The sequence below is a fragment of the Lissotriton helveticus genome, chromosome 3_2, assembly GCF_964261635.1.
Source record: "Lissotriton helveticus chromosome 3_2, aLisHel1.1, whole genome shotgun sequence".
In the NCBI taxonomy this organism is placed as follows: domain Eukaryota; kingdom Metazoa; phylum Chordata; class Amphibia; order Caudata; family Salamandridae; genus Lissotriton; species Lissotriton helveticus.
The window spans coordinates 343,534,614-343,560,952 of NC_136062.1; the positions used below are offsets into that span (position 1 = coordinate 343,534,614).

Sequence of the window (26,339 nt, forward strand, 5' to 3'; positions counted from 1 at the left end):
TCCACCCTGTCTGCCAATGGTCTAAACATAGTCTCCATTTTCAGCACAAACATGTTAACCAGGGAGTCAATTTGATCACTATTCAGTTTAGTCGTGTCAGCCTCATTTAGTTTATCAGGGAAGGCTCCTACTTTATCAGGTGTGGTGCCTGCCTTCTTGGCTCTCCTGTACCCTCCCCGTTTACTTTGTGACCCTCTACAGGCCCTCACTTTTCTTCGTACCTGCGAGGGTACCGGAGAGGGTTCCGGAGAAGATGTTGGTAAAGGTTGTAATGTAGAAGACAGGGAGTTATCTAATATCGCCACAGTAGGTACTGAGGTGGCAGATGTGTCTATATCCACTGCTATTTGAGTGCCTTGAATACCCCCTGGAGCTAGGTCAAAAATCTCTGGTAGTACTAGACCACTTGTAGGTGAAGCAGGTGGGCAGATTCGGCCTAAAGACATGCGGCGTGCTGTGTTAATTTTACTCACAACTTTTACCATATAATTATCTATCGGCCCAGGCAATGATGACGTTTTTGAGGAACGCATTTAGCCATGTCGGACTGGCTCAAATACCAGCCTGTCGCAAACACCCAGAAATAAACACTCACGGTTCACAGAATATCTCGAAAAGATGACCCAAAGTCCGTCACCCAGCCCGGCCTCTTCTGGCCTCTGATGGCCGCAGACGGCCCCGCCCTTGTCCCGGGCTTCTCCCGGCGCGCGCCCGTGAGCGTCCCGCGGGACGAGGGACCGGCGCTGCCTTTATGCGCCTCCTGGCGCTGCTCAGGGCGTCACTGGTGGTGGGAGGGACACGGCGGAGCCAAGCCCGGCCGGGGAGTAGGCGGAGCTAAGCCCGGCCCTTTGCTGCTGGTGCTGCGGCTCGGTGAACGCTGGAACCGTTGGTAAAACAATCCCACTGGACTCTGCACCGGCGCTGCCTTTATGCGCCTCCTGGCGCTGCTCAGGGCGTCACTGGTGGTGGGAGGGACCCGGCGGAGCCAAGCCCGGCCGGGGAGCAGGCGGAGTTAAGCCCGGCCCTTTGCTGCTGGTGCTGCGGCTCGGTGAACGCTGGAACCATTGGTAAAACATCCCCACTGGACTCTGAACCGGCGCTGCCTTTATGCGCCTCCTGGCGCTGCTCAGGGCGTCACTGGTGGTGGGAGGGACCCGGCGGAGCCAAGCCCGGCTGGGGAGCAGGCGGAGCTAAGCCCGGCCCTTTGCTGCTGGTGCTGCGGCTCGGTGAACGCTGCAACCATTAGTAAAACAACCCCACTGACTCTGCACCGGCGCTGCCTTTATGCGCCTCCTGGCGCTGCTCAGGGCGTCACTGGTGGTGGGAGGGACCCGACGGAGCCAAGCCCGGCCGGGGAGCAGGCGGAGCTAAGCCCGGCCCTTTGCTGCTGGTGCTGCGGCTCGGTGAACGCTGGAACCGTTGGTAAAACAACCCTGTCTATTCTATTATGTACTGTTTTTTTACAGTGCAAGCGACATGGGTGACGTACAGATACCACACATCTCTCTTTTTTAACAATATATATTTTCCCCAGATTCCCATCCCAGAAAGCATGTAAACGCATAACAGTGAATAATTAATTTGAAAAAGACAAGCATAATATAAAAATAGGTTAAGAAAGGGATTTCATTTATGGCTTTGCAGGGTTAAAGTCAGACATGAGTACAACATTAAATTTATTTCCAAAGATAAAGGGAAGTTAAAAATGTAATAACTATTGCTGTAGAATTTGACTAAGTAATCTTTTAGGAAATTTGGATGGTGAGTCACTCGTACACTTGCTCTCTCTCAAACCACAGTGTTTTCCCCCTTTTGTATCCCAAGACTGTAATTCGTATGTCCACTTTCTGTCCTTTGTTTCACTGTTGGTTTCAAGTGTCTCCCAAATATGTCCGTCCAGGCCAATAATGTTTCACCATACTTCCCAGAATCCATATTCTACCATCTCGTGTCTTGACCGCAAAAGTGCTCTATGACTTTCATGGGGTCAGTATATTTTGACCATTGTATGTTGCCAGTTGGAGCTTTCGCTCTAACCTAATCAGACACTTTAAACTTGATAATCTTGGTCTTATGCAGTTTGTCAAAAATGTCCTTGTGGGCTGCCTAGAACTCTAACTCCTTTTTCCTCCACTGTTTTCCTACATAAACTCTCATCCAGCCTGTGTGCATTTTCATCCACACAGGTACCAGTCTAGAATTGGGCTTCCTAGGCTTTAACAACTAGAAGGGAGCCATACCTGTTGATTGATGAGGCGTTAAGCGATAATCCTCTATGTGCCTCCATACCTCCTCTTTCCAGCTCAACCCATTAGCTCTTTCCAGCTGCAGGCCCTCTTTGAGTGTTTTGTTAAATCTTTCTACTGCCCTATTGTTTTCTAGGTGATATAAGTCACTATGTTTGTGTTTTATTCCATTACATTGCATAACTTTCCTCATTTCTTTTGAGAAGAACTGAATACAATTTTTCAGTTAAAAGGGTGTGTGGTAGTTTCTCTCATTAGAAGACCCCTACCAGGAAGTTTTTAAGGGAGGCTGAGCTAACTTCAGAGACAAATTTGATTTCTGGCCATCTTGAAAACAATGCAACTAAAGGTAGCATGCATGAGAAATTCCTCTGTCCCATCAGTGGCTCAATGATATTCATTAGCATATTCATCAAAGAACCTTCAGATAGGGTGCTGCACTGTATGGGTGGCAAGTGCAATTTTGCTACCTTATCACTGGTGGAGCCGGATATGCAATTCCCTCTCTCTCTTTCCACCAGTAAAACCATGACAGGCCACCAAAAGTCTAACCACAAACGTTGCTTGGTTTTGATAATCCTCAGAGGGACTTTCTGTGCTATGTAATTCAGTTGTCTACTGAGGTTTTATGGAGGTATCAATGCTGTACCCCTGTAGAGGCATCCATCTACTTCTGATAATTCTTCTTTGATCGTCCAATATGGCCTCAGACACTCGTCATTTTTTTCGACACCATCCCATTCCACGATCAACAAATCTCGTACTTTGCTTAGAATGCGATCTGTTTCTAACTTTTTTTCTAATTTTCTTCCTCGACCCCCCCCCTTTGGTTATCACTCACACATTTTCTTTGTGTAGTTCTATATCCTCATTATAGTTGTCACATATCTTCTCTTCCTTTTCTGTAGCATCAACCAATCATGACAAGCAATTTGCTGCAACTGTATGTATACCAGGGATATATTCTATGTAAAATATGTATTCTTAGAAATTATGGCCCATATTTTAATTCTACTAGAAATTGCCAGTAGCCCGTTTTTGTACTCACCTCCTTCAGTGGCTTGTGGTCTGTCCTTAACTTGAACACAGTCCCCCATATAAAGTTCTTGAATTTGTTGAGTGCCCTGTACACTGCTAATGCTTCTTTTTCGATTTCAGAATAGCTGATCTCAGATTGCTATTGAGGCAAATGCAATAGTTTTCTCACCTTTTCCACTTTCTTGCAGATCTGGCATCTGTTGTAATGTAATGGTGATCTTTATCCCTAGAACACACTCTTTCAAGTCTTTTGTTGTAGTCAAGGCATTCATAACATCTTTAAAGTTTCTCTCGCATTCCCATCCAACTCAAAGGTCACCCTATTTTTCAACAATTTGTGCATATAGCTTGTTCAGCCAGTAAAGTTGCTGAGGAATTCACTATAAAATTCTATACTTCCTAAAAAGGATATCAGCTCATCTTTGGTTTTGGGTGCTTCACCAAATCTGCTTTGGGCTCTACCCCTTTCAGAATTGAATTTATGCTCAAGATAGTTAATTTCAGTACATTAGCGTTTACATTTGTCTTTCCTGACTAAAGGACCATAATCTTTGAATCTGTCAAAAACGTGTGCAAGTCTTTCATTATGTTGTGCCTGAGTTCCCAAATATCAGCACATTGTGCTGACAACTAAACACTTCCGGGATTCCAATCAGTATATTAGACATGGCTCTTTGAAAGACAAACACCACCATTACCAGGCAGAATGGCATGCGTTTGAATTTGTATGCTCCAATGAGCGTTATGAAAGCAATGAACTCTTGATAGTTGGGGTGTAGGCTGATCTGGTAATAGGCAGATGTAAGATCTAATGTTCAGAAAAGTTTAACTCCAGCTACAGTTGTGACCATCTCTGTTGTGTTTGGCACAGGGAACTTGTCGACAAGTACATCTTTGTTGCGGGCCTTATGTTCAACACACAGGTGAATCTTGCTATTTGCTTTTCTTGCAATAGGTGCCAACCATTCTTTTGCTTGCACAGGTACTATTACATCCAGCTCCCACAATTTTAATAATTCTTCAATCATTGCATTCTGTACATTTAAGGGAAAATTACGTATTTTAGCTAACACCAGATCTTTCAATTTTATCTTGTGCATATATTGGTTGAGGTATCCTATCAATCAATTAAACAGCATTTGTAAAGCACAACACTGTCACTCCTAGGGGTATCTTGGTGCTGGGTCTGATTCGAAGAGCCAGGTCATGAATCTCTGTCTAGCCAGGGGGCTGTGAGGAGGTGAGCGGGAAGGTTGTTTCATGTCTCGCATAGAAGAAGGGTTGGCTACCGCTGTGCAAGAGCAAGTGAAGAGGCATGCAGGCATCTAGAGGGTTTGTGTATGTTCCATCTATGGTAGCTGTAGGCAGGTCCTAGGTCATTGAGGGCTTAATAAGCGTGCATGAGTATCTAGAACTGGCATCTCTACTAGGTGGGCTGCCAGTGGAGGTCTCTCAGGTGGAGGGTGATGTGGGTTTGGCAAGTGACATGGGTGATGTACAGATACCACAACACCCTTTAAAACTTTAAAACCCCTCACCACTTCAAGACTCCACCCAACGCTAAACCCTAAAAAAACATCACCACCCTTAATCATTGCCCATCCATGACCACTAAAATACTCCTCACCACCCCAATGCTCTACCCATCCCTGAACACTAAGAACTCCTTTCTGCATCTAAACTCCACCCATCCCTGTATCCTTAAAAAACATTAAGCACCCTATCCTATTGCAGGGGTCATGTCACAAGCACAACGCAACTCCAGCAATGCATGTTGAGGCCTATACTTATTGTACTAAGTCACTCTTTATGCCTGCTTCAAGCATAAGGTTTTGACGGACTGGCGTCTTGCAGATTTCACTGAGTCACTTTTTTGAGGCTTTCCTGCTTGGGAACGCCCACCCTGCATACATTATACCTGACGCAGGTACAATGTGACGCACGGCTTCACAATGTGATGCATCTACTTGGATGGGTCCCGTTGTAAATTGGCTGCATTGTTTACGCCACTGATGCGTCACAAAAGTGATGCAACAGCAGCGCAAAAGTGTTGCAAGAGGATTGTAATTCTGCCCCTCAATTTGTCTGTACGTTTGCGGGAAGCCTCCCACTCTTGTATGCGGTTATCCCCGAGGAGCTGGGCCCTGTGAGCACCGAGAAACACAACATTGAAGCTGGTGGAGCAGACATGCGCAGCGGCACTGGAGCGTTTTGTGTGGTGTCCGGGATGCACGTAGTGGCGATATCCAGGGGATGGTGGCGCCGCTGCACATATCCTGTGGGCACCAGAGCTCGGGCCCTACTAACCTGAAGCAGCGCTGCCATACCAGCCCGGTACAGATTTGGGTTCCGGGCTGTGTCGGGTTGCTGCGGACCTGCTGAGGCGGCTGGCCGAGAGTGATCAGATGATTGGGCAGATCGCAATCCTGTTGTGAGGGGCGGACCCCTGGAGCTGTGGAAAGGTGAGTGACGGGTGGCCCTGTTGCTGTGGAGGTGTGGGATGCCCCCCTCACCACCGCAGGATCACCTGTACTTTGGGTCGGGTAACGCAGCTGAGCTTTGGCAGTGAGCTGCCGCATCCGCCCGAGACCCCGGTTACCGCTGAGGGTCCTGGATGATCGCACACCGTGGCAAGTGTCGGCATTGGGGTTAGGCAGTGGACCGCCCACAGGGATCACTGTTGAACACAGGTGGAGCGCAGGAGCCTCCCCTGCCCTGAGATTACTGACCCGGGCAGCGTTGGGCTCTACTGCCTGCATCCCCAAGTCTAGCAAGTCTGCATTAAGGCTTTCTGCCCTTGATGCGATAGATAAGCGTGAGGAGGCAGTGCTATCAGTTTCTGGGGCTAACTGCAGATTCCCGATGTCGTGCAAGATGTGCGAGGCCTGACCCTAACATGGTGGCCGTTTAAGACAAAGTAGATAGCTTTATTTTCCGGATGTTATCGGGCTTGGTGTAATAGCTGTATAAATAGTGGCAAGGCAAGCTGTGTGTACTGGGACTGGACTGTGGAACACTGCGGTGGCGACCCCCCATGAGGGATGTCAATCTCCTGAGAAAATCCTCTAGCGAAAGACTAATATGGGTACCAGCTGTTTCTATCTCCAAGGTCAGGATTCCTGGCCTTACCCAAAGATGGCTGCCACAGTTTTTCCCTACCACCAGACTCTGACCAGACCTTGATCACATCCTCCATCGGCCTATGTGGTAGCCCCCGCTCCTTCTCTGGCTGTTTTTACTTCCCCCCCACCTCCTTCTGTTACCACTATCCTCGTAGCCTATGTATCTATTTAAAACTGTTTTTCCTTAACGTTGAGACCTTAGCAACATGGCTGAAGCCCAGTGGAGTATCTAGACAGCCAATGAGGAGATTGGCCCTGGTTTCCCACTCGGCCGTCACCTACCAAGCCGGACATCGGACAGAGTTCTTCCTCGTCTCCCTGTTATGGCTCCTTCCTCCCCTCCTTTCCTACAAATTCTCTCATCCTTGTTGTTTGTTGACTGTACCTTACTACGCTATTATAACTGATGTAATTTTAAACGCAATGTCCCTCTGGTATAGCGCTCTGATACCTCCGGGTCTAGCCAGCGCTATATAAAGCTTTCTAGATATACCTTGTAATGCAACAATCCTCTGGTTTTGCGGTCTGATACCTCCGGGTCTAGCCAGCGCTATATAACCTTTCTCAAATCAAATAATCTATAATCTCGTTTTCCTGAATGCTGAGGCCTGAGCAACATGGCTGATGCCCGGTGGAGCTGCTAGATAGCTAATGAGGAGATTGGCCCTGGTTTCCCCCTTTATCGTCACCTACCAAGTCGGGCATCGGACACAGTTCTTCCTCATCTCCCTGGTATGGCTCCTTCCTCCTCTCCTTTCCTACATATTCTCCCATCCTCGTTGTTTGTTGACTGTACCTTACTATGCTACGGTAACTGATGGAATTTGTAACGCAATGTTCCTCTTGTATAGTGCTCTGATACCTCCGGGTCTAGCCAGCGCTATATAAACATTTTTAGATATACCTTGTAATGCAACAATCCTCTGGTTTGGCACTCTGATACCTCCAGGTCTAGCCAGCGCTATGTAACCTTCTCAAATCAAATATACTAAAATCTGTTTTTCCTGAATGCTGAGACCTGAGCAACATGGCTGATGCCCGGTGGAGCTGCTAGACAGCTAATGAGAAGATGGGCCGTGGTTCCCCCCTTGACCATCACCTACCCAGCCGGACACTGGGCACAGTTCCTCGTATTCTCCCTGCTATTACTCCTTCCTCCCCTCCAGGGCCGGACTGGCCATAGCGGGCACCGGGGAATCCCTTGGTGCGCCGCAAGGGTGGGGGCCGGTTTTGGGCCCCTGGGGGCTGTTTTTGTTACAGGGCCGTTTTTGTAGCATAGCTACAAAATATCCCTGTAACAATATCGGCGAAAACCGGCACCAGCAAAGAGCGCGGCGGTACCTCCAACCCCCTCGTGTGGGGAGGGGGGGCGAGCACTTTGCCAGGGCCGGTTGTGGTTCCCAGTCCGGCCCTGCTCCTCTCCCTCCTACGAATTTGTGAATCATTGTTTATGTGTACTATATCTTACTATGCTCTTGCATCTGATGTCACTCTTAACGTAATGATCCTAAATGTAAAGCGCTCTGATACACTCTTGGGTCTAGTTCACGCTATATACAACTTTATAAATGAAATAAAATAAAACTTTATAAATAAATGTGCACAACCACAAGCATGGACATTATGCTATCTTTCTAAATTCGGTAAATTTTGAAAATAATTATTAATGACAAAAATAGGAGGTATTGCTCATAAATGAAAACATATCGAATAAACAAACCCGACGTTTTTTGTAAATCTGCACTGTGAAATCTCAGTTAAGCCTTCAAATTACTGTTCACTTTAAGCTATTTCTAAAAGCCGATAATACAGGCTCTTCTCTGCCGATCATGAACATGACCTGTGTAACAACTCATCAAAGAACAGCTTTGTTGTTCTACAGACCCAATATTCCAGTAACTGCCATATGAGTATTTTTCTTTAAACAAGCACACAGTGAAACTCTCAGGGCAGTAGACTCACATGGTAGATTATGAGATACCCTGTCCTCACCACAGCCCTCCCACACCGCCTTTAAAAGAACTAAAGCGCCTGCAGCAGTGTGGAGAGCGATTGAACTGTTTCAAAGGGTGGCCACTCATGGCAACCTAAAAATAAATATTCAGTGGTTATCACCAACCTGCAACTTTTATCTGTGTCAAAGAATATCTTAGCAGTACTTGTTGACATCTGCTCTGCAGAGGCTACCCCAGGAAGGCTTGGAGTTTTGTTTAAACACCTGCACACAAGATGCTCAAACATTCCTTTATGGTTGACTTCACCCTCAACCTTTTCAATGTTAATACAAAGACATGTAAGGTAAAGAGATCTTGGAACAGTTACTATAGAAGAAAGTGTAAATATTTCAAAATTCTTTAAACATTTCTTCCTACCTGGCAGCAATTCTTCCAAGTTCCAACAAACAAAGGCACACCTCCCGTGGCTGCTTGTGTAGGACTGAAAATAAAACAGGAAGAGGGTGATCATTTATGATCTGTGGTTTCACAACGCGCATATCAATGTGAACCATGCACACACTCTTCTAAGAGCTTTTGCCATGAATTACAAAGTCCTGTTAGTTTATTGATGATTGGCTGGCTGGATTTACATGAGTGAATAACTATTCCCGCTCCATCTTCCTCACAGATGTCACCGAACTACTCCAGTATCTTGCAAAGTACATATGAGGCACATTAGCTTTTAAATGAAAAGTTTGATATAAGCAAACATTTTAGTTGGGCCTTATTCACAAATAAAAGAAAATGTAAAAGTAAATTGGGGAAAGTTACATCTGTGCCTGAAAGTTTTTTCAATTCACAAACATTCCCAGTTATACGCCTGGAAAGCTGCGCCCAGGCATAAAGACACATTTAAATTCTATTGAGTTGATGGCTATTCGGTGTCTGTACGTTCACGCTAGTATTTTGAAGCTGAGCGTTTTGCTTCAGCTTAAAAATTCCACTTATTTTCCTGTTCCCATTTCCCTATAAAAAATTATAGGCAGTTGGAATAAGAACAATAGTTCTGTGAAGTTTTACTCGGAAATGGAATCTCTGCACAAGAGCTGAACTTTCTTTGATTGGCTGCGGGAGCTGGCAACAGCGTAATTTCCTGGGCCAGCAATGATGGAACTTTCGAAACTCTCTTCCAGTTTACCTGAACATCTAGCAGCAAGACTTAGACCTCTATGGAAGAAACACAACTTGGGGACATGTGGCTGCATCTTTACTGAACTCAAGCCCAATACCAGAATTCTAAGGATAAAAAGGCAGCTCTAGCACCATATATTATCCCACGTCCTTAAATTCAGATCCTGAGAAACATAGGATTCGTGCCCTATGTTGGTGGTTGTGCGTTTGTGCATTTGTGAAGGAAGATTTGAAAGATTATTGGTTCCAACAAATTGAGACATGAATGAAATGTAAAAAATAGTTGCTCAAAACAAGGCCTTCGTTAATAACAAAAGGGGTTAAAAGCAAGCAGTTTCAATTGAGGTTTCTCCCAAAGTGACTGCACTCCCTTGGGTGCCCAAAGGTTGCACCAACACCACATCAAAGAGGAGCAGGATTGACCAAATCATGTTTTCTGGTAACTACAGCATCATCAAGAGCACATGTCATGTTATACAAGCAATTTCCCTTTTGGAGGATTCTAATCTGCTTTGGTCTCCCTAAAGACTTGGAATTCTTTGGAGTAGATTTATTATGTTTCTGCATAAGACACAGCAGCCAACTAAGTTAGTGAGCTACATTTCACAGGGCAAGAAAGCAGCACAGAGTCATATTTTATAACAAGCATTGGCAATGCCAATAGTAGGCAAGCAAGTTGTCAATGTTTGTTACAACTTTTGTTATGAACTGACTTCTTGGAAATCAGGATCTGTCTGCAGGGTCCCCTCACTTTTTGCCCAATTTGAGACCCCTGGATGCTGGTTTTCTGAACCTGAGAATGCCACGGGCACGGGCTGCGCAGGGCCAGTGTGCTATGTTGAAAACACCCACTGCTAAGTTGAAAGCACACACATGCATGAGGGTACACTATGTATTAGGGTACACTAATGATTAACATGACCTACCCAATAAGTCAGTAGTAGATAATAGGACACCGGGGATCACAACTACCTACAAGTCCCTAGTATATAATAGGGCATGCCCTTTTTGCACTTTCATGCTGAGCGCCTGAGGTCATTTTAAAAGCAACTCTCTAATTGATACCACCACCAGACACCACCTCTATGTCCCTTTCTCTAACCGTTACCCCTCGTTTTTGACGTATCAGATGCGGAGGTCTCTCCTTCTCATACCTAGCAGCGAAGACATGAATGAATTACCCTTTCATCTATGGACCTCCCCATCTCTTCCAGAGTGCCAAAAGTCCCTGAAGACCTGGCTATTCAGTGATGAGTAGTGCTATACAAAACTACTGATTGATTGATTGATTGATTGATTGATTGATTGATTGATTGATTGATTGAGAATCCAGCCCTGCTGTGTAGCCCTACATCTTCACCTGCTCCCAGGACAATCAGAGTAACTCTGAGGGATACTTTTCTGGTCTCTAATTCAGAACCACAGGGACATAAAAGGCTCCCACCATCTTGAACATGCACCTGGACCCAGCCTGAGTGGTTCCTGAACCCCCAGGAGGTGTCCAACCTGTCCTGGACCCTTGGTTGTGGTTCTAAAGGTACCCAGATGGCCACACTCCCAAACTGAAGACTTAGAAACAACTGCACTGAGAAGCAGGAAGACACCAGGACCAATCACCTTGCCTATCTACCAGAGGTGGATTGACTTTGTAGCCTTTCTTACTATGTTCTTCTCCACAGCTGCAAATACATTTTAGTTGTCCTTTGCCAAAATGGGTATCCCACCTTGTGGAACTGTCTTCAGCTACAGCACTCAGCCTCATTCTACTGGAGTTTTTCATTAGGAATTGTGGAGAACTTTGGAAAACAGCTCTATAAGGTGACCGCCTCAACTGTGAGGACCAGGCCAGCCACCTTCACCAGCGACTCAGCCCTTATTCCAGGTTCATCTTGCCGAAGAGCTCCAGAGGTCTGACTTCCAGAGTTTGACATGGAGCTCCATATCTGTAGGGGTGAAGAGCAGCAAGGGCCCTCGGAAGAAAAATCTCCAGAAACGGTTCTAAGTCCGAAGGTAAAATGTTGACTGGGGCCTCAGGCAGTGTATCTGCGCAGGGCTCCATGGTGGTCAGGCTGAAAATGTGACTTTGTCCTAGTCCTAGTCCTAGTCCAAGTCCTAGTCAAGCACGACCAGATGTCCTAGAATGGCGCTATAAGTTTCTAAGTGCTAGAAAGTGTTTAATCTTTAAAGATTCATATATCCAGTTCCCTAAATTAGATTTTTGTCATTTTGGTATCATTTTAAGGATACAAATATTTCCTATTTATATAAATTGTTTTTAAATACTTTACATACCTGTCTCCTAAGTTAAGCCTGTCTGCTCTCAGCCAAGCTACCCAGAGTTGAGCATTGGAGTAATTTATTGAGACCTAGACTGAGCCCTGAATTGTGTTAGAGGCCTTATTGCCAGTGGTAGATGCATATTTACCACTACTAATAACCCACTTTCCAACGTGACAAAATAGCTGTACTGAACACTCACCATTAATAAAATGCACTAATGAAGAGCAAGGAAGAATTACCTTTTTTGCCATTTTAAGGTCAGTAAATTGAGTACCATTTAGTGAGTAAAAGTAGAGTTGGCCAGATGTCACCAACCACAATCTCCCATATCACTATCTACTACATTAAGAGGTGGCATAGATTTTTTGGACTAATAATGTATAGCGTTCCTAGATCAATTCAGATCACAACAACACAGTCCGGTGATTTCCTTCAAAATCATTAAGGTGGTGGTGGTTGGAAGGTGGTTTACTAGTAGGTTCAGGTAGGTATCTACAGCTAGTAATAAAACCACAAGCACAAATAAGGTCATGTCAGGTCTCAATAAATAATCCTTGCCCAACCCTTGGTAGCCTGGCTGATGACATGTGTCTAAAGTGTTTAAAAGCACAAAAACAGGAAATAAATTAAATACAAAACACAATAAAAATCCAACCTCAATGTATAAACATAGAAAATATTTTTACCTTTAAAATGGCACCAAAATGACAAACATCTAATGTAGGGAACCAGAGATATTTATTTTAAAAGTTTAAATAAAAAAAGCGCCAGCCGTGGCTATCAGGTAATGTTGGAATGGGACAAAGTAAAAGTATATGACCACGATGGAGTGTGGGTTGGATACCATGAGTGGTTAGATGTGGTCAAGTTTTTACCTTCTGATTTAGTCACTTTTTTGGAACTTTTTCTTTCGACCTCAAGCGATCAGTTTCTCGGTTCCAGATTTTAATTCGATGATGCACAATGCCTCGGTGAGTCCTGGAGGTCTTTGTCTTCATTGACGATGGTGACGAGGCTCTGGAGCTTTCTTTTGGGTAAATCTTCAAGGTCAGGTTGATTCGTGGTTCAACGTCATTGGCTTGACTCTTGTTGTCGATGCCAGTCTTCTCATGGAGCATTTTCTTAAAAGTTGGCAAAAAGTTCCCACACTTTTAGTTCTACTTCTAAAAGGTTCTGTGAGGGTCAGAAAGGATCCACAGCACCAGCCAAAGGGTTCAGAATCTCCGGTTTGCCTCCTGGATTCCGGGACTCCAGCTCCCTCAATTAACTTGGTAAGTCATTCAAAAATCCAGTTGAAACTGTTTAGCTGGAGTTGTCCTTGAAGTAGATGTTGCAGGTTGCATCACTCAGGACCTCTATACCTGTTGTTGCTCAGGGTGTCCACTCCTTATCTTTCAAACCATTGAAAGTAGAGTGCAGCATGTTTGGTCCTTAAGAGTGCAGTCTTTTCTTGTGCAGTTCAAGGGTCCAAAAGGGCAGTCCTTCTCCAGATGTTTCCAGGCAGTGATCTGAGGTGCTCCTGCACCTCCCTCAAATTTGTTCCCCATTGCGGGCTGACAAGAGAGGGGACACCCCAACCAATGGGGTTCAAGTTGCCACCCTCTCCCGTGACAACTTCCTAGGAAGTGTGGAATATTTTTGTCCTAGAATGCATATCTCAGCAAAATTCAAACTGGAAAAACTCTTTCCTTTGAGTTTATGTATTGCTAACCCAATCCACAGCTGTGGCTACGTTTCCACTACACTATCCTTCCAGTCCCTCTCATGATCACATTAGTGGAGCTCCCATCTGGCTGGGGATAAAGGCCATGGGGGCTGGCCTGGGTCCTGTGACATCGGGGCTTCTCCCTTTGTACACCTGTTTATCTCCCCAGCCCCTTACTGCCCGTGGCTTATCCAGAAACCAATTTTCCTCCCACCAAATGGTTGTATTGTTTCAGCCCGAGGCCTCTTCAAACCTAATCAGGAAGCAGCTTCGCTCAGTCAGTCAAAGACTGGACAATCAGAAGAGGCTGATACATGCCTTAAGATAACATTAGGAAAGTAAGTTCTAAAAATCCTTTCCTGCAATAGGCATAATAAATCCAACCATGGTAAGTTGTTAAATGTATTATAACTATTGTTTTGATACCTTGAATTATGTTGCTAGCTCATTCCTGTCAAAGGTTAGACTTTATTAAAGTTGAATTAGGCCTTCACATATTAGTCTATGGAACTAGCAGCACTACAATGGGGAAAAATGACATTAGCTGTTCTGCCCTCACAAAGGCTTATAAAACATCTTTAATAATGTCCCTGATTTTTAAGGCAAGTCACCCTACCCTTGGGGCACCTAGGGCAGACCTTAGGGGGGATTATATGTAGTAAAAAAAAACGTAGTTTTTTACTTTGGAAGTACTTTCAATTCAGAAGTTGAATTTGGACCCAGTTTTGTTTTTAAACCATCTTGCAAGGTAGGGCTGGCTATAAAATGACACCAGACACTACAGCAATCATTTTGAAAAGAAAAGCCAGCTAAAAAGGAGATTTCCATACATGCCAGAAAGTGAGTACAAACAAGAACAAGCACGTATCCCCTTCTGCTCCCTTCAAACGCTCAGGCACTTGATTGCCTCTCTCCTCTCGCCATTACTCAGTCCACCATTGAGCTATTACACTACTTGCAGTCCATCACATGTATTGTTTGCTATGATTTATCCACAGATGATGCTCTAAGGCATATATATTTTTTTCTCCATATATTGACAATACGCAGTTTTTTCAGTTGTTTCAGTGTTACAGCTCCATCACTCGATGGAGCATTTGAGATTAGCTCTGACCGGCTCTGGTCCTTTGGATTACTCTCACTGGGATGGTGATTATGTTGAAACCCGGCCCTTATCTGGTACAACTGTATATCTGATTGTCACATTTGATGAAATCCAATAAAAACATTATAATAAAAAAGCAATCATAGATTTGGCATTGTAGGTCACCTTTTACGGTTTGGCAATTTTTGTTTTGCTCTGTTGTTATGTTATGGTTTTGGCAAAACCTCATTGTTGGGGAAGCTGGTAGGCCCTCAAATCAAAAGAATAAAAACCCAGGCAAAAGTATTTTTGATCTTAAAAAAATCACACATTAACAGAGTAGTACCTGGTACTGGAACTGCTTTATGTGGGATGCATTCCTTGTGAAAGGGAAGCATTCTTTAACTCACAGTGAAAGTCAGCCAATTGGTAAAGTTAGCTGACCCAATGCTCCATAAATATTTGCTGGTGTGGGTGGAAGAACATGTGAATCACACAGCAGCAGACTAACAGATGTAATATGACTCAAACCCCCCTATAAGTAAATATGTTGTACACATGATTTTAGTAAATTCAAAAGGTCTTAACTAACCCCAGACTCTTGCCTTTGCTAATGTTTTGAAATGGTTTGCAAATATTTATTTCAAATAAGTAGAGGGGGTTGAAACAAAGAGTGGGACTTGCACAGACATAAACATAGAACAGCTTTAATAGATAGATAAACAGACATACAGCTAGATAGATGGATAGATAGATAGATAGATAGATAGATAGATAGATAGATAGATAGATAGATAGACAGACAGACAGACAGACAGACAGACAGACAGACAGACAGACAGACAGACAGACAGACAGACAGACAGATAGATAGATAGATAGATAGATAGATAGATAGATAGATAGATAGATAGATAGATAGATAGATAGATAGATAGATAGATAGATAGATAGATAGATAGATAGATAGATATTCTCTTAGTACAGTGTTGTGAAATATGGTTCATGCAGTTTCCATAACTGGCAAACTTCAGAAGATGTTAGATCTATTTGTCTATTTTTAAAAATGGGCTAAAAAATTGACATTTTCTCCTGTGTTTGAGGAGTAGCCCCCCAAAATGCATACAGGTTTCGTTCCTTTCAGTAGATCTTTTAGCACCCAGTGAGAGAGTCCTTCTGCATGAAGAAGCAGATTTGAGAAAAAGTCCCTGAACTCATTCTAAAGCAAGAACATTATTGCAACAGAAAAATGTCATTTAATGTGGTACTTCATACGTGGTCCTGCAAGACAAGTCATTATGTAACGGAAGGGAGAATAAGTAGTCTTGTGGTTAAGCTGTTGGTATTTTAAACCGGAGACCTGCTTTCTAATCTCGACTACGGCCATTTAATGTAAATTGTGTGATTCTAACCAAGTCAGTAACATTGTAGAGTCATTCTGCAATTCCACGGTATTCAGAGTTGTGGAACATCACTGAATATCTCCCATAGCACTGCGACATTACCCAGCAATGCTTGCACTATATAAATACACAAACATTCATTCATAACATTGCTTCATATGTTAGCAGGGTTGCCACAAGAGGTGTTTATTAAGCAGGAGTCCATAATACTGCAGGCCTCTCCACGCACTGGCTGCACAGGCGTCACGTGAGCTGATGACCTGGGTTCAGAGAGCTGCAGAAATACTTCAAATAGAGTCTAGGGGTTATTCCACAGAAAGCCTTTACTCTCTATTGGTATCCGACTTTGCATAGCTTAGTGAAAGCACTAAAACGTCTCCTTGGCCGAAGTGGCGCCGAGCTTCATAGTGTGGAAATGATGTCATAGTGCGAAGACCTCAGCAGCCTTAACATCGTTGATTCAATTCCTGTGACACGCTTCCGGGTCACACAACCGACTTTGAATCCCGTCTTCATGCAAATATTCTTCCATTCCACATGGACAACAGTGTAGACCTGTGACTATTTGTTGCTACAATTGTATTGCTTTTCATTTAAATGTAACTTTTTATACACCATATGGTGACTTCTAAAGAAGTATTAAAGAAAGTAATCCAAATATGTCTGAAAACTATAGAGCCTTGTGTATGTTGCCAAAGTCCTGCTTTATTAATAGATTTGTCCGAAAGAAAATCTAGATTACTGTGAAGGGTTGGCGGTCACATTTTTAAGTAGAGTGGTGTGATAAATAATGACTCATTGTCAACCGCTCTTATTTTGACAAAGGACGCACCCCTAACTTGTTGAACCAGAATGTCCTACCCATCCCTGACAAATAAATCACAGTTTAAAGAACTGACAATCTGCCTGAATCATTGGATCAGAAAGACTATTTCATCGTTTTAGACATCGTTTTCTAAAAGATCCCTGGAGAAATCTGTACTGCCTGCGCCAAAAAATGTAACCGAACAGTGTGCATTGATAAATAACAAACATGAAAGCAGAAACACGTGGATGTTTGCTATTTACCTATAAATAAACATCTTTTAGTATTCAAGGCACAAAACAGAACCGCTCCGTTGCAATAAATAAAATATGAGGACACAGGGGGAAATGATGATGTCTTCTCCACTGACCCTATTTCAAGGGACTCTTGACAGCTCCATTATTGAACACTCTTTAAAAATTGGGTCAGATCAAGAGACGAGGGTAGCAAGTTGTCTGCCACAAACAATACTCGCACAAAGGGCAAAGAGCACAGAAGGATGGCATGTCGGCTGCAGCAGAGATACGGGCTCTGCCAGTCAAAAGGCCTATTCAAAGACCCGAAATAGAATCCTCTTGACACACGGAGGGATTTATTTTATCCACCGCACAAACAGAGTTGTCTTTCATTAGAGCAGCTTCTCGTGTTTATCAGACCGTCAGATCACAAGCAAAGAAAGTGACATGAGCAGAAGGAGCCTTCCACGTGAATGCCTCATTTAAATGCTGCAAAAACCGCCTTCCTCGTCCTTCGAAAGTAGAAAAATGCAAGGCTTCTACCTGATTTTTAAAATGACATTACGTCATTGTGCCAATTGGTTTTGCTCATCAGGGGTCATTACACGAAGGGGCATATTCTCAAGGACTTATCGCCGCGTTAGCTGCACTTTTCTGTCGCTAATGCGGCCATAGTCACAAGCTGTCTCTAACAGCCGTTAGCAACAGTTTTTTTGCGAAAACATCAATTTAAATGATCACAGCTTCTGTTAGCGAAAATTATTACTAATGACATGCAAGGGAGGCGTTCCCGTGCAAATTCTGCCGTTAACCCAACCTCTCCATATTCACAAGGGGTTTCCTTAAGTCTAGAGGACCCCAAAAAAATGGCTCTAACTGCAACTAGAGGCAGTTTTTTAAGACCTGAAAATATCAGGTCCTTAAATGGAGATAACCATTCGGGCCTCATTCCAGCAGGTTTTTTTGTTGGACCGTGCTGCAAGCAATGTTGCTGCGCTGCCTTGCTACAGAATTACAGGGCAGGACTGCACACCATCAATAAGATAGTGCGCATTCCTTGACCTCACTCATGAAAAGTGTTGCAGCGCTGCAACAAGAGAGCGTTGCAATACTTTTCACTACCCCATTCTTGCGACACCACAGTTGCGCTGTATTTAATGAACAGCGCTCCATGGCGCCAGTATTGACAGATACGTCTGGAATCCTGACGTATCTGTCTGCGCTAAAGTCACACATTGCTGCAGTCGTGTCACAACCATGATGCAACTTCAGCAATGCATGGTGCCAGCCTATCCCTGTGAAACTGCATCACTCTTAAGCCTGCCATCAGGATTTTTTTTGTTTTAGGGTGTGTATGGGTTCTGGTTGTTGAAGATGACATTTGGGGTGTATTATGTGGTAAAATATGATAATTGGGGTGTGTATTGGGGTAAATTACGAATATTGGGGTGTGTTTTGGGGTACATTATGAAAATTGGGGTGTGATTTCTGGTAAATTATGAATATTGGGGTGTTTTGGGGCAAATTAGGAAAATTGGGGTGTGTTTTGGGGCTTCCATAAGGTATTCCTGGGTTCACAGTTGGGTGCGGGCAGCAAAGGTTAGTTTTGGGTTGCACTCACTAAAGTGGGAATAGTGATATTTATGTCTCCGCTATGCAACACCTACTCTACTGTTGCAATGTGTCTAGTATTAGTATGCATTGGAATAGAATGCGATGTTATGGCATGTGTTGATAATACGTACGTGCCTTTGGCACATGAGTGGTACTCCCGCTGTGCATGAGCGCATAGCGGCCGCCATTGAGAAGTGCTGGGGGGGGGGGTGACTGGACAGCTGTGAGGTGGTAAACAATGCAAAGATCACAGGATGGGGCGTGGTCACATGGGGATGTGTGTTGAGCGGGTGTTGAAAACATTTTTATGAATGAAGTCTTACCTCGAAGCTGGGTCCTGGGTCTTCGTAGCTCCTGCTATCCTGTGTCTGCTTCCAGGAAAAGGAAGTGGGCAGCCAGGCTCCCTCCCCTGAGTCAATCACAATGCTGTGATGCAGCGGTGGGATTGGTAATTGGCAATGGGACAAGTCATGCAGCCAAGGGCCGGAGGGGTGGGCATGTTCTCCATGCAGGCTGTAATGCAGCCTGCATTGCGAATAGGGAAGTACGCATGACTGCTTTGGGTGGCCTGAGGAGGCTGACCAAACAGTCACAGCGCAATTGAATGGAACTGCCAATCCGCCCATGCCCTGCTACATGTTTGGAGTAGTCCTACTCACCCTTCCTCCCCTTGAGGATACATGGCATGATTACATCAGTTAGCTATCATCATGTGATTATTATTCCTCTTCTGCCTTGATTGAGTCAGTAGGGTAACGCTCTTCCACCATAGTGGAAGAGCTGACACTGGGGGTGATGCAGTGCCGTCCATGAGGGGTGCCCGGGAGTCGGAGTAGTTGGATATCCATAGTTTGCGTTTGGGCGCTGCGGTGTCAGCGACTGTAAGCGTAGGCAAAGTGGTGGTGCTGAAGGAGTTGATGAGACGTACTACAATGACCTTGATCCATCCGAGATATGTGCAACGATGGCGGTGGTGTGCGGTGGGCATGGTGAAGACGTGATGAATACAATGATGGTCGGTCCAGGAGAGTCCAGTGGTATGTCTGTAGTTGAAGGTCCAACTGGCGGAGGAGACGTGCTCGACTGTGTGTCCTGCTTTGTTGCTTGCTGCGGTGACTAGCTGCTTGACTCTGATGTTGTTAAGCTTCCACAGGAGGGGGTGTTGTTCAGGTCACTGGGGTTGTCCATGTGGAACTTGAGTCCACTGAGTAGGATGTCGTCGGTGGATGGGAGAGCTTGGTGTGCATTGAGGTCTGCAATGGTATTAGAGAATGGGGGTCAATTGCCCGCGGGGCCTGCAGATGAGTGTGCCCCAAATGATGGTCTTGGGGTTTGTCTGGTTCTGGAAGTTGAGGTGTTCCAGGGTCACCGTTGGGTCATTAAAGTGTGTGGACAGTCGGAGTGTGCTTCTGTAGGTGATGGCAATGCCTCCTCCTTTACGGTCAGGGGTGATCCTTGTGGGTGATTTAGTAGCCGTCAGTGATGGCGATGGTGATGTCCGGTCCGGAACAGAGGTTGGTCCTGGCAGGCATTGTAGCGTCCAGGGTGGATAACGAAGAGGGTGCTGGCGTCATAGCAGTGGAGTGTCCGAGTGGAAGGGTGCTAGGTGCTGAGCGAATTCCAGGGACAGACGGACGCAAACGGGCTTGGGAGGGTGGCTGGACAGCTGTGAGGTGGTAAACACTGGAAAGATCACAGGATGGGGCGTGGACATGGGGATGTGTGTTTTGGAGCGGGTGTTGCAAACGTTTTTATGAATGAAGTCTTACCTCGAAGCTGGGTCCTGTGTCTTCGTAGCTATCCTGTGTCTGCTTCCAGGACAAGGAAGTTGGCAGCCAGGCTCCCTCTCCTGAGTCAATCACAATGCTGTGATACAGCGGTGGGATTGGTAATTGGCAACGGGACAAGTAATGCAGCCAAGGGCCGGAGGGGTGGGCATGTTCTCCATGCAGGCTGTAATGCAGCCTGCATTGCGCCCATGCCCTGCTCCATGTTTGGAGTAGTCCTACCCACCCTTCCTCCCCTTGAGGATACCTTGCATGATTACATCAGTTAGCTATCATCATGTGATTATTGTCCCTCTTCTGCCTTGGTTGAGTTAGTAGGGCAACGCTCTTCCGCTATAGTAGAAGAGCTGACAGTGGGGGCGCATCATCAACGTGAGTTAGCCCTGAGCGACTCGCCCCCGGCCCTCCTATGCTATGCATCCGACATTCTCCTTACCTGGACAATGACACCGTGGTGCAATCCACTGCACTCTCGCCAAATCTGTGAATGAGCCAGCAGGAGCATCAGCCAGGTGTGATTTCACTAGGCTGGGTACAGCAATCACCACCTAGTTCAATGGTGGACTTCCAGATGTAGTTGAAGCAGCAGCCCCCCATTAGGTGTGATTTTGCAGCACTCACGCCACACAAGTTCGGCAATGCACAGGGGCCTCACCCTCCACAGAGTACGGCCAGCCCAACTTCATCCGGTGTGTGATGCAGGGAGACTGCATACACCATTGGTAATCCCTCCATGCGCCCTGGTGTAGTGGTGGATCATAGTATGCAACATGTACCTCACTACGTTGGTGCACAGGAGCGCCTCTACCATTAACAGCTCCAAGGGTCGCAAGGCGGTCTTCTCACACAGGTCAGCATCGTGTCTCCATGCGACCTACCAGACTTCACTGATGACACCCTGAACCAACTGAAATAAAATAACAAAACTTCAAAATGAATTGGAGCCCTATAGTTCAGAGGAAACTTGCGAAGGGGCACAGTCCCATCAAGAAGACCAACAGGAACTGGATCTTTTTAGTCGGCAACATCCCACCAAACATACCAGCCATCCTTTCAGGGAGGTAATGAATCAGGACAACAGCAGCAAGGCCACAACTGGCACTATCAGCAAGGCAAGCAATAATTTTGCAGACGCCCTCACTGAGGAGTATAACCATGGTCTGGGTGTGATTCCCCCAAGTAACAAGCAACTTCACACATATCACAAAGGGCACAAAGAAGATCCAAAACAATGTAACAACAAGGGTGTGAAAAGAAGAATTCCTACACTTAACACCAGTAAGTGGGCAGATTAAAACTAATACAATTCGGATATTGCATAGAATGAAGAAGTTCCTTCAAGCAGAGTCCCAAAGAAAAGAGTACACTTCCAGCAAGAGACAACACGCCTACTCAAGGAGGTGGAATAGTTGAAGTCAAAATGAGCATAGAGCTAGTTCCAAACAGAGAAAAGAACCAGGGTGTCTACTCAACTTACCTCTTATTTCCAAAGGTAGATGGGTCACCAATCCTGGACCTCCGATTTCTAAATAAGTTCATATAGAGACAAAAGTTCAAAATGACAACACTGCAAGAGGTAATACCACAAATCCAAGTAAGGGATTTTATGGCCACCATATATCTAAAAGATGCCTACCTTCACTTAACCATACATGCAAGACGCAAAAGATTCCTCCGTTTCATCGTGATCAAGGAACACTACCAGTTCAAAGTCTTGGCCTATGGCGTCAAATCTGCACCAAGAGTATTCACAAAGTGTCTAGCAACGGTGCAGCACACTTGAGGAGACCGGGAATAAGTGTCTACCTCTAGCTGTACAACTAGATGATAAGAGCAAATGAATACCAAAAATGCAAGCAGCACATGAAACATCTCTTTTCCGTCTTCCCCCTCGTCCTCTCCCTTTTCATTCCACCTCTCCCCTTTCCCTCTCTATTTGTCTCTCCGGACATTGGACACAGTTCTTCCTCGTCTCCCTGCTATGGCTCCTTCCTCCCCTCCTTTCCTATAAATTCCCTCTACCGCGTTGTTTGTTTAATGTACCTTACTACGCTATTGTAACTGATGTAATTTGTAACGCAATGTTGCTTTGCTATAGCGCTCTGATACCTACGGGTCTTGCCAGCGCTTTATAATCCTTTTGATGTACCTTCTAATGCAATGTTCCCCTGGTTATGCGCTCTGATACCTGCGGGTCTAGATAGCGGTATATAACCTTTGAGGTTCCGTAAAAATCATTACGACGTTTTGGGCACCGCCGAATATGGACGAATGTGGTATCAATGAACCGTGAATGTCGAGTTGTGTAAGTGTACGCGTTTTCGCCATACTACTCAAAAGAGCTCCTCACATTTACTGGTTTCTTCAATGGACGCTCGGGTTCCATTTTAGATACGGCATCCATTTTGTTTCTTGCCCTCACGTAGTCAGCGAACAGGCAACTGTCCGCATCGTGACCTTTTGTTCCCAAGCTTCACGGAAGAAGCATATGCCTTTTCATGCGTCTTTTATCAGTAGGGGGAGGACACTGCTAAAGCAGTTGCCTCCGCTCGGAGGGGATCCTGCCGTGCCGGTCTATTGTTTCAGCCGTGCATACGCAAGGATCAAATCCTTTTGATCCTGTGATCATGCTTCCGATATTGCCCTCACACTCTTTTCTCTACTGTTGTCTGACTTCCTTGCAGCTGTTCTTGTCTCTTTCTCTTGTTTATTTACAACTCAAGTGGAATGTACCTAATGGTGAGAAGATGTGCTTTTACAGTTGGAACTGGTGATGTTAATGTAATTATGTTCCGGTGCTCTGAATACATGAAAGCGATCCTTTGAATTTTACTGAGGGAAATGAGTTGTAACCTTTTGCTTACATATTGTGCAATGACAAAATCCTGTATAAAAGAGAGCGACCCACATATGCAATTTGAAGCAGACTCGCAGAACCTACATGCGGTTGTACTTCTTGTGACTTTTGCCTCCCTGCAGTAATAAACGCTGATCTTTGACGCCAAAGGAAGTCTCCCGTGTCTCTGTCTTTAGTGCGCCAGAACAGGTATCCCACGAAGGTTTTAGATGTTGTTCCCTGGCACCGCTGGGCCTTAAATAGCCCAGTCCTTCAGTTGGCGCCCAACGCGGGGCGACATCGGTGGTACCGGTCCAAAGCCTGACGATTGTGAGGAACTTCGTGTGAAATCTCCGAGGAAAAGGTGCACCCCGCTTCATCGATCCTGTTGTCGAAATAAGTGGTCCGAAGATTTTTCCCGCGAAGATTCCCGCCTCCTGACGGCTGCGACGGACCGATGCCCTGACTGTCGACCTGTTTTCGACGCCTGGCGTAGACCTTTCGTACAAGCGAGACGATAGACGGGCCTTCCTGGTGACGCCATTGAAGTCCTCAGTTAAGTATTTGTGGGTCGCTCCCAGTCCTTAGTGGTTGTTGCAGCTTATTGAAGCTTTGTTGTATTGCATGGTTCCATTGCATTTGTGGTTCTTAGTTGTTGGTCCTTAGTTGTTATTTGACAATTGCAATTGCCAAAAACCGAGGGTTTTGTCTTTCACGAAGAATTAGTGCTTCGGTAACCCTTGAAGTTTGATACTAGGTTAGTGTGCACGATGCCTAGCCATAGTGGTTTCCTTGGTTTCTTTAAATGTTGCAACAAGGATTCCCGGTTGGAGGACTCGTGTCCGATACCTCCAGTTGGAACTCCGATATATGAGCTCTATAGTCGACATGGTGTGGGCCCTATTATATATAATGAATATTGGGTCCGTTACACGAGAAAAGATGGTGTCCTTAGTTGGCCACCGCATGGAAGTTTCGACCTCACGATCTTAGATAATCTAGAAGCTAAGTTGTTTAAAAGGAAAGCTAGGCCAGCTATGTTTGATTCCTTTCGGTTGTGGCGTAAAGAGGCCAAGCAGAAAGAAATCAAACAGCTTAAAAGGGATCGAAGAGAAGGTATCGTTCCGATAATGCAAGTTGTACAACAATGTCAGCGAGATAAAGAAGAAAAAGAAATAGAAGTTTCCACTAGACTGCACCACATGAGGGTAGACAAATGTTACCCGGTTTTACCAACTAGTCTGGATAAGAAGAAAGAGGATTCAAAGGAGGATCCCCTGTTAGCATATTTGATGAAATCGCCACCTCCTTATGCACAGGGTGCTACAGCCCCTGCCGTTCCTCCTGTGGTTCCGCCTGTAATTCCTCCTGTTGTCCCTCCTGTTAATCCGGCGGCTGCGGGTCAGACCGTTGTTGGTCCTACGTTTGTCCCACCACCTGTCTCTATTCCTACTGCTCCTTTGCCTGTGCCTTCTCAGCCTCTTGTCCCTGCCACCCCGACTATCTTGCCTGCTTCTGCTGTGTCTGCTTTCGCTTCAAACGTTGTGGCTCCTGTTCTCCTTTCTCCTTCTGTTCGTAATCGTATCCCTAACACTGTTGCTACCCTTTATTCACCGCTTTCTGGTCAGTTATTTCCATCCGATACTTCTGAAACTCCCCAAAGACGGAGTCAGATCCCTAGTGGAAGGGAGAAAGAGACGTTAGTGACAATGGCACAAAAGTGGATAAGACATCCTGCCAACTACCCTCCATGCATGGTTTTCGAGACGTTTTCTCAGTTTAATGAGCCTACACAGAGATTCGTGTTCGAAGAAATGTGTAACTTTTTGAGGGAACAATGGTATAATGACAATTTAGATAACGTACCGCCCGATATGATTGAACTTCAGAGTCAATTTTCGAACGGTCTGATTGTAGGTGGCGATGTACGACGTGCCTTGGAGCGATTGTTATCCTTTAGATCCACAGTGCCTTCTCGTGTGTCAGTTAATGATGACGACTTAGAAACTTGGAAAGCGGCTCCTGGTCAGTATCCTATGAGAGAAGTTCCGCCAGTATGGATGCCAGGTGATCCTGGTGCTGCTCCTCCGGTCCTTCCACATTTCCAGAGAGTTTGGATACACCTCCCATGGAAGCGATCAGAAGTATTACAGGTCAAACAGTCCTTGCCTGATCCACGCAAGAATCCGGCGGGTTACTATAAGGAGTTGTCTCAATTGGTAGATGCTACTATTATGAACCTTGCCGACATCGACATGCTGTTCGGTAATGTTGTACCACAGCCGGTTTGGGCGAAAATTCGTCAGGAAAATCATGCGAATGAGTTAGGCGGTGATTGGGCTGCAATAATAGCGGCTGATGGCCGACAAGTTGGTGGGGCTAAGCCTGAGCAGGTAATTTCGGATCTGCCACAGAGAATAATTACACTCATGAAAACGCTTATGCCGGCGATGAGGGTAAACTGGGATAAATTAGCAGCTTGTAAGCAAAAGAAGGACGAGAGTGTCTCCGATTTCTTTACTAGATTCGAAGAGGCATTTGTCGATCATAGTGGTCAGGATATGGGCACTGAGGGAGGCCAACGGTTGTTTGTTGACAAATTCGTGTTGAATTTGTTGCCTGAACTATGCAACAAATTGAAAAATTCAGAAAGTGCATGGGCTGTTTCAACCACTGCACAGATATTAGCAACGGCTCAATATTACGAGAATAGGGAAAAAGAAGAAAGTGATCGTGTAGATAAAAAAACGAAGGAGCTCATAACAAAGGTTTTGTTGCAGCAAGCGTATCCTCCGCGTTCAAATCACACTGATTTGCAACAGCAATATAGACCACAATCGCAACCCTCCAGAATACAGTCACGTCCCGACTCCTCTGACTTTAGATCTATGCTTGGGTATAACCAGTGTGCATATTGTAGAAGAGAGGGACACATAAAATATGATTGTCCCGCTTTGCGTGACCGCCTTAATGGTGTATCGGCACGAGGGGGTCGTGGTGGCCCTCAACAAGCCTCTCGAGGTAGAGGTCGCGGTGCCTTTCAAAATCAGACTGA

At 45.3% G+C, this 26,339-nt stretch overlaps 1 protein-coding gene across 1 annotated transcript in view; it reads right to left on the reverse strand.

Moving 5' to 3' along the window:
* The window catches only part of GAS2 (growth arrest specific 2), a 766,676-nt gene that overhangs the window by 334,628 nt on the left and 405,709 nt on the right, over positions 1-26,339 (reverse strand). The window contains exon 5 of the mRNA XM_078684661.1: positions 8,779-8,842. Coding sequence (XP_078540787.1) covers positions 8,779-8,842 — 64 coding nt within the window. The remainder of the gene's footprint in view (positions 1-8,778; positions 8,843-26,339) is intronic.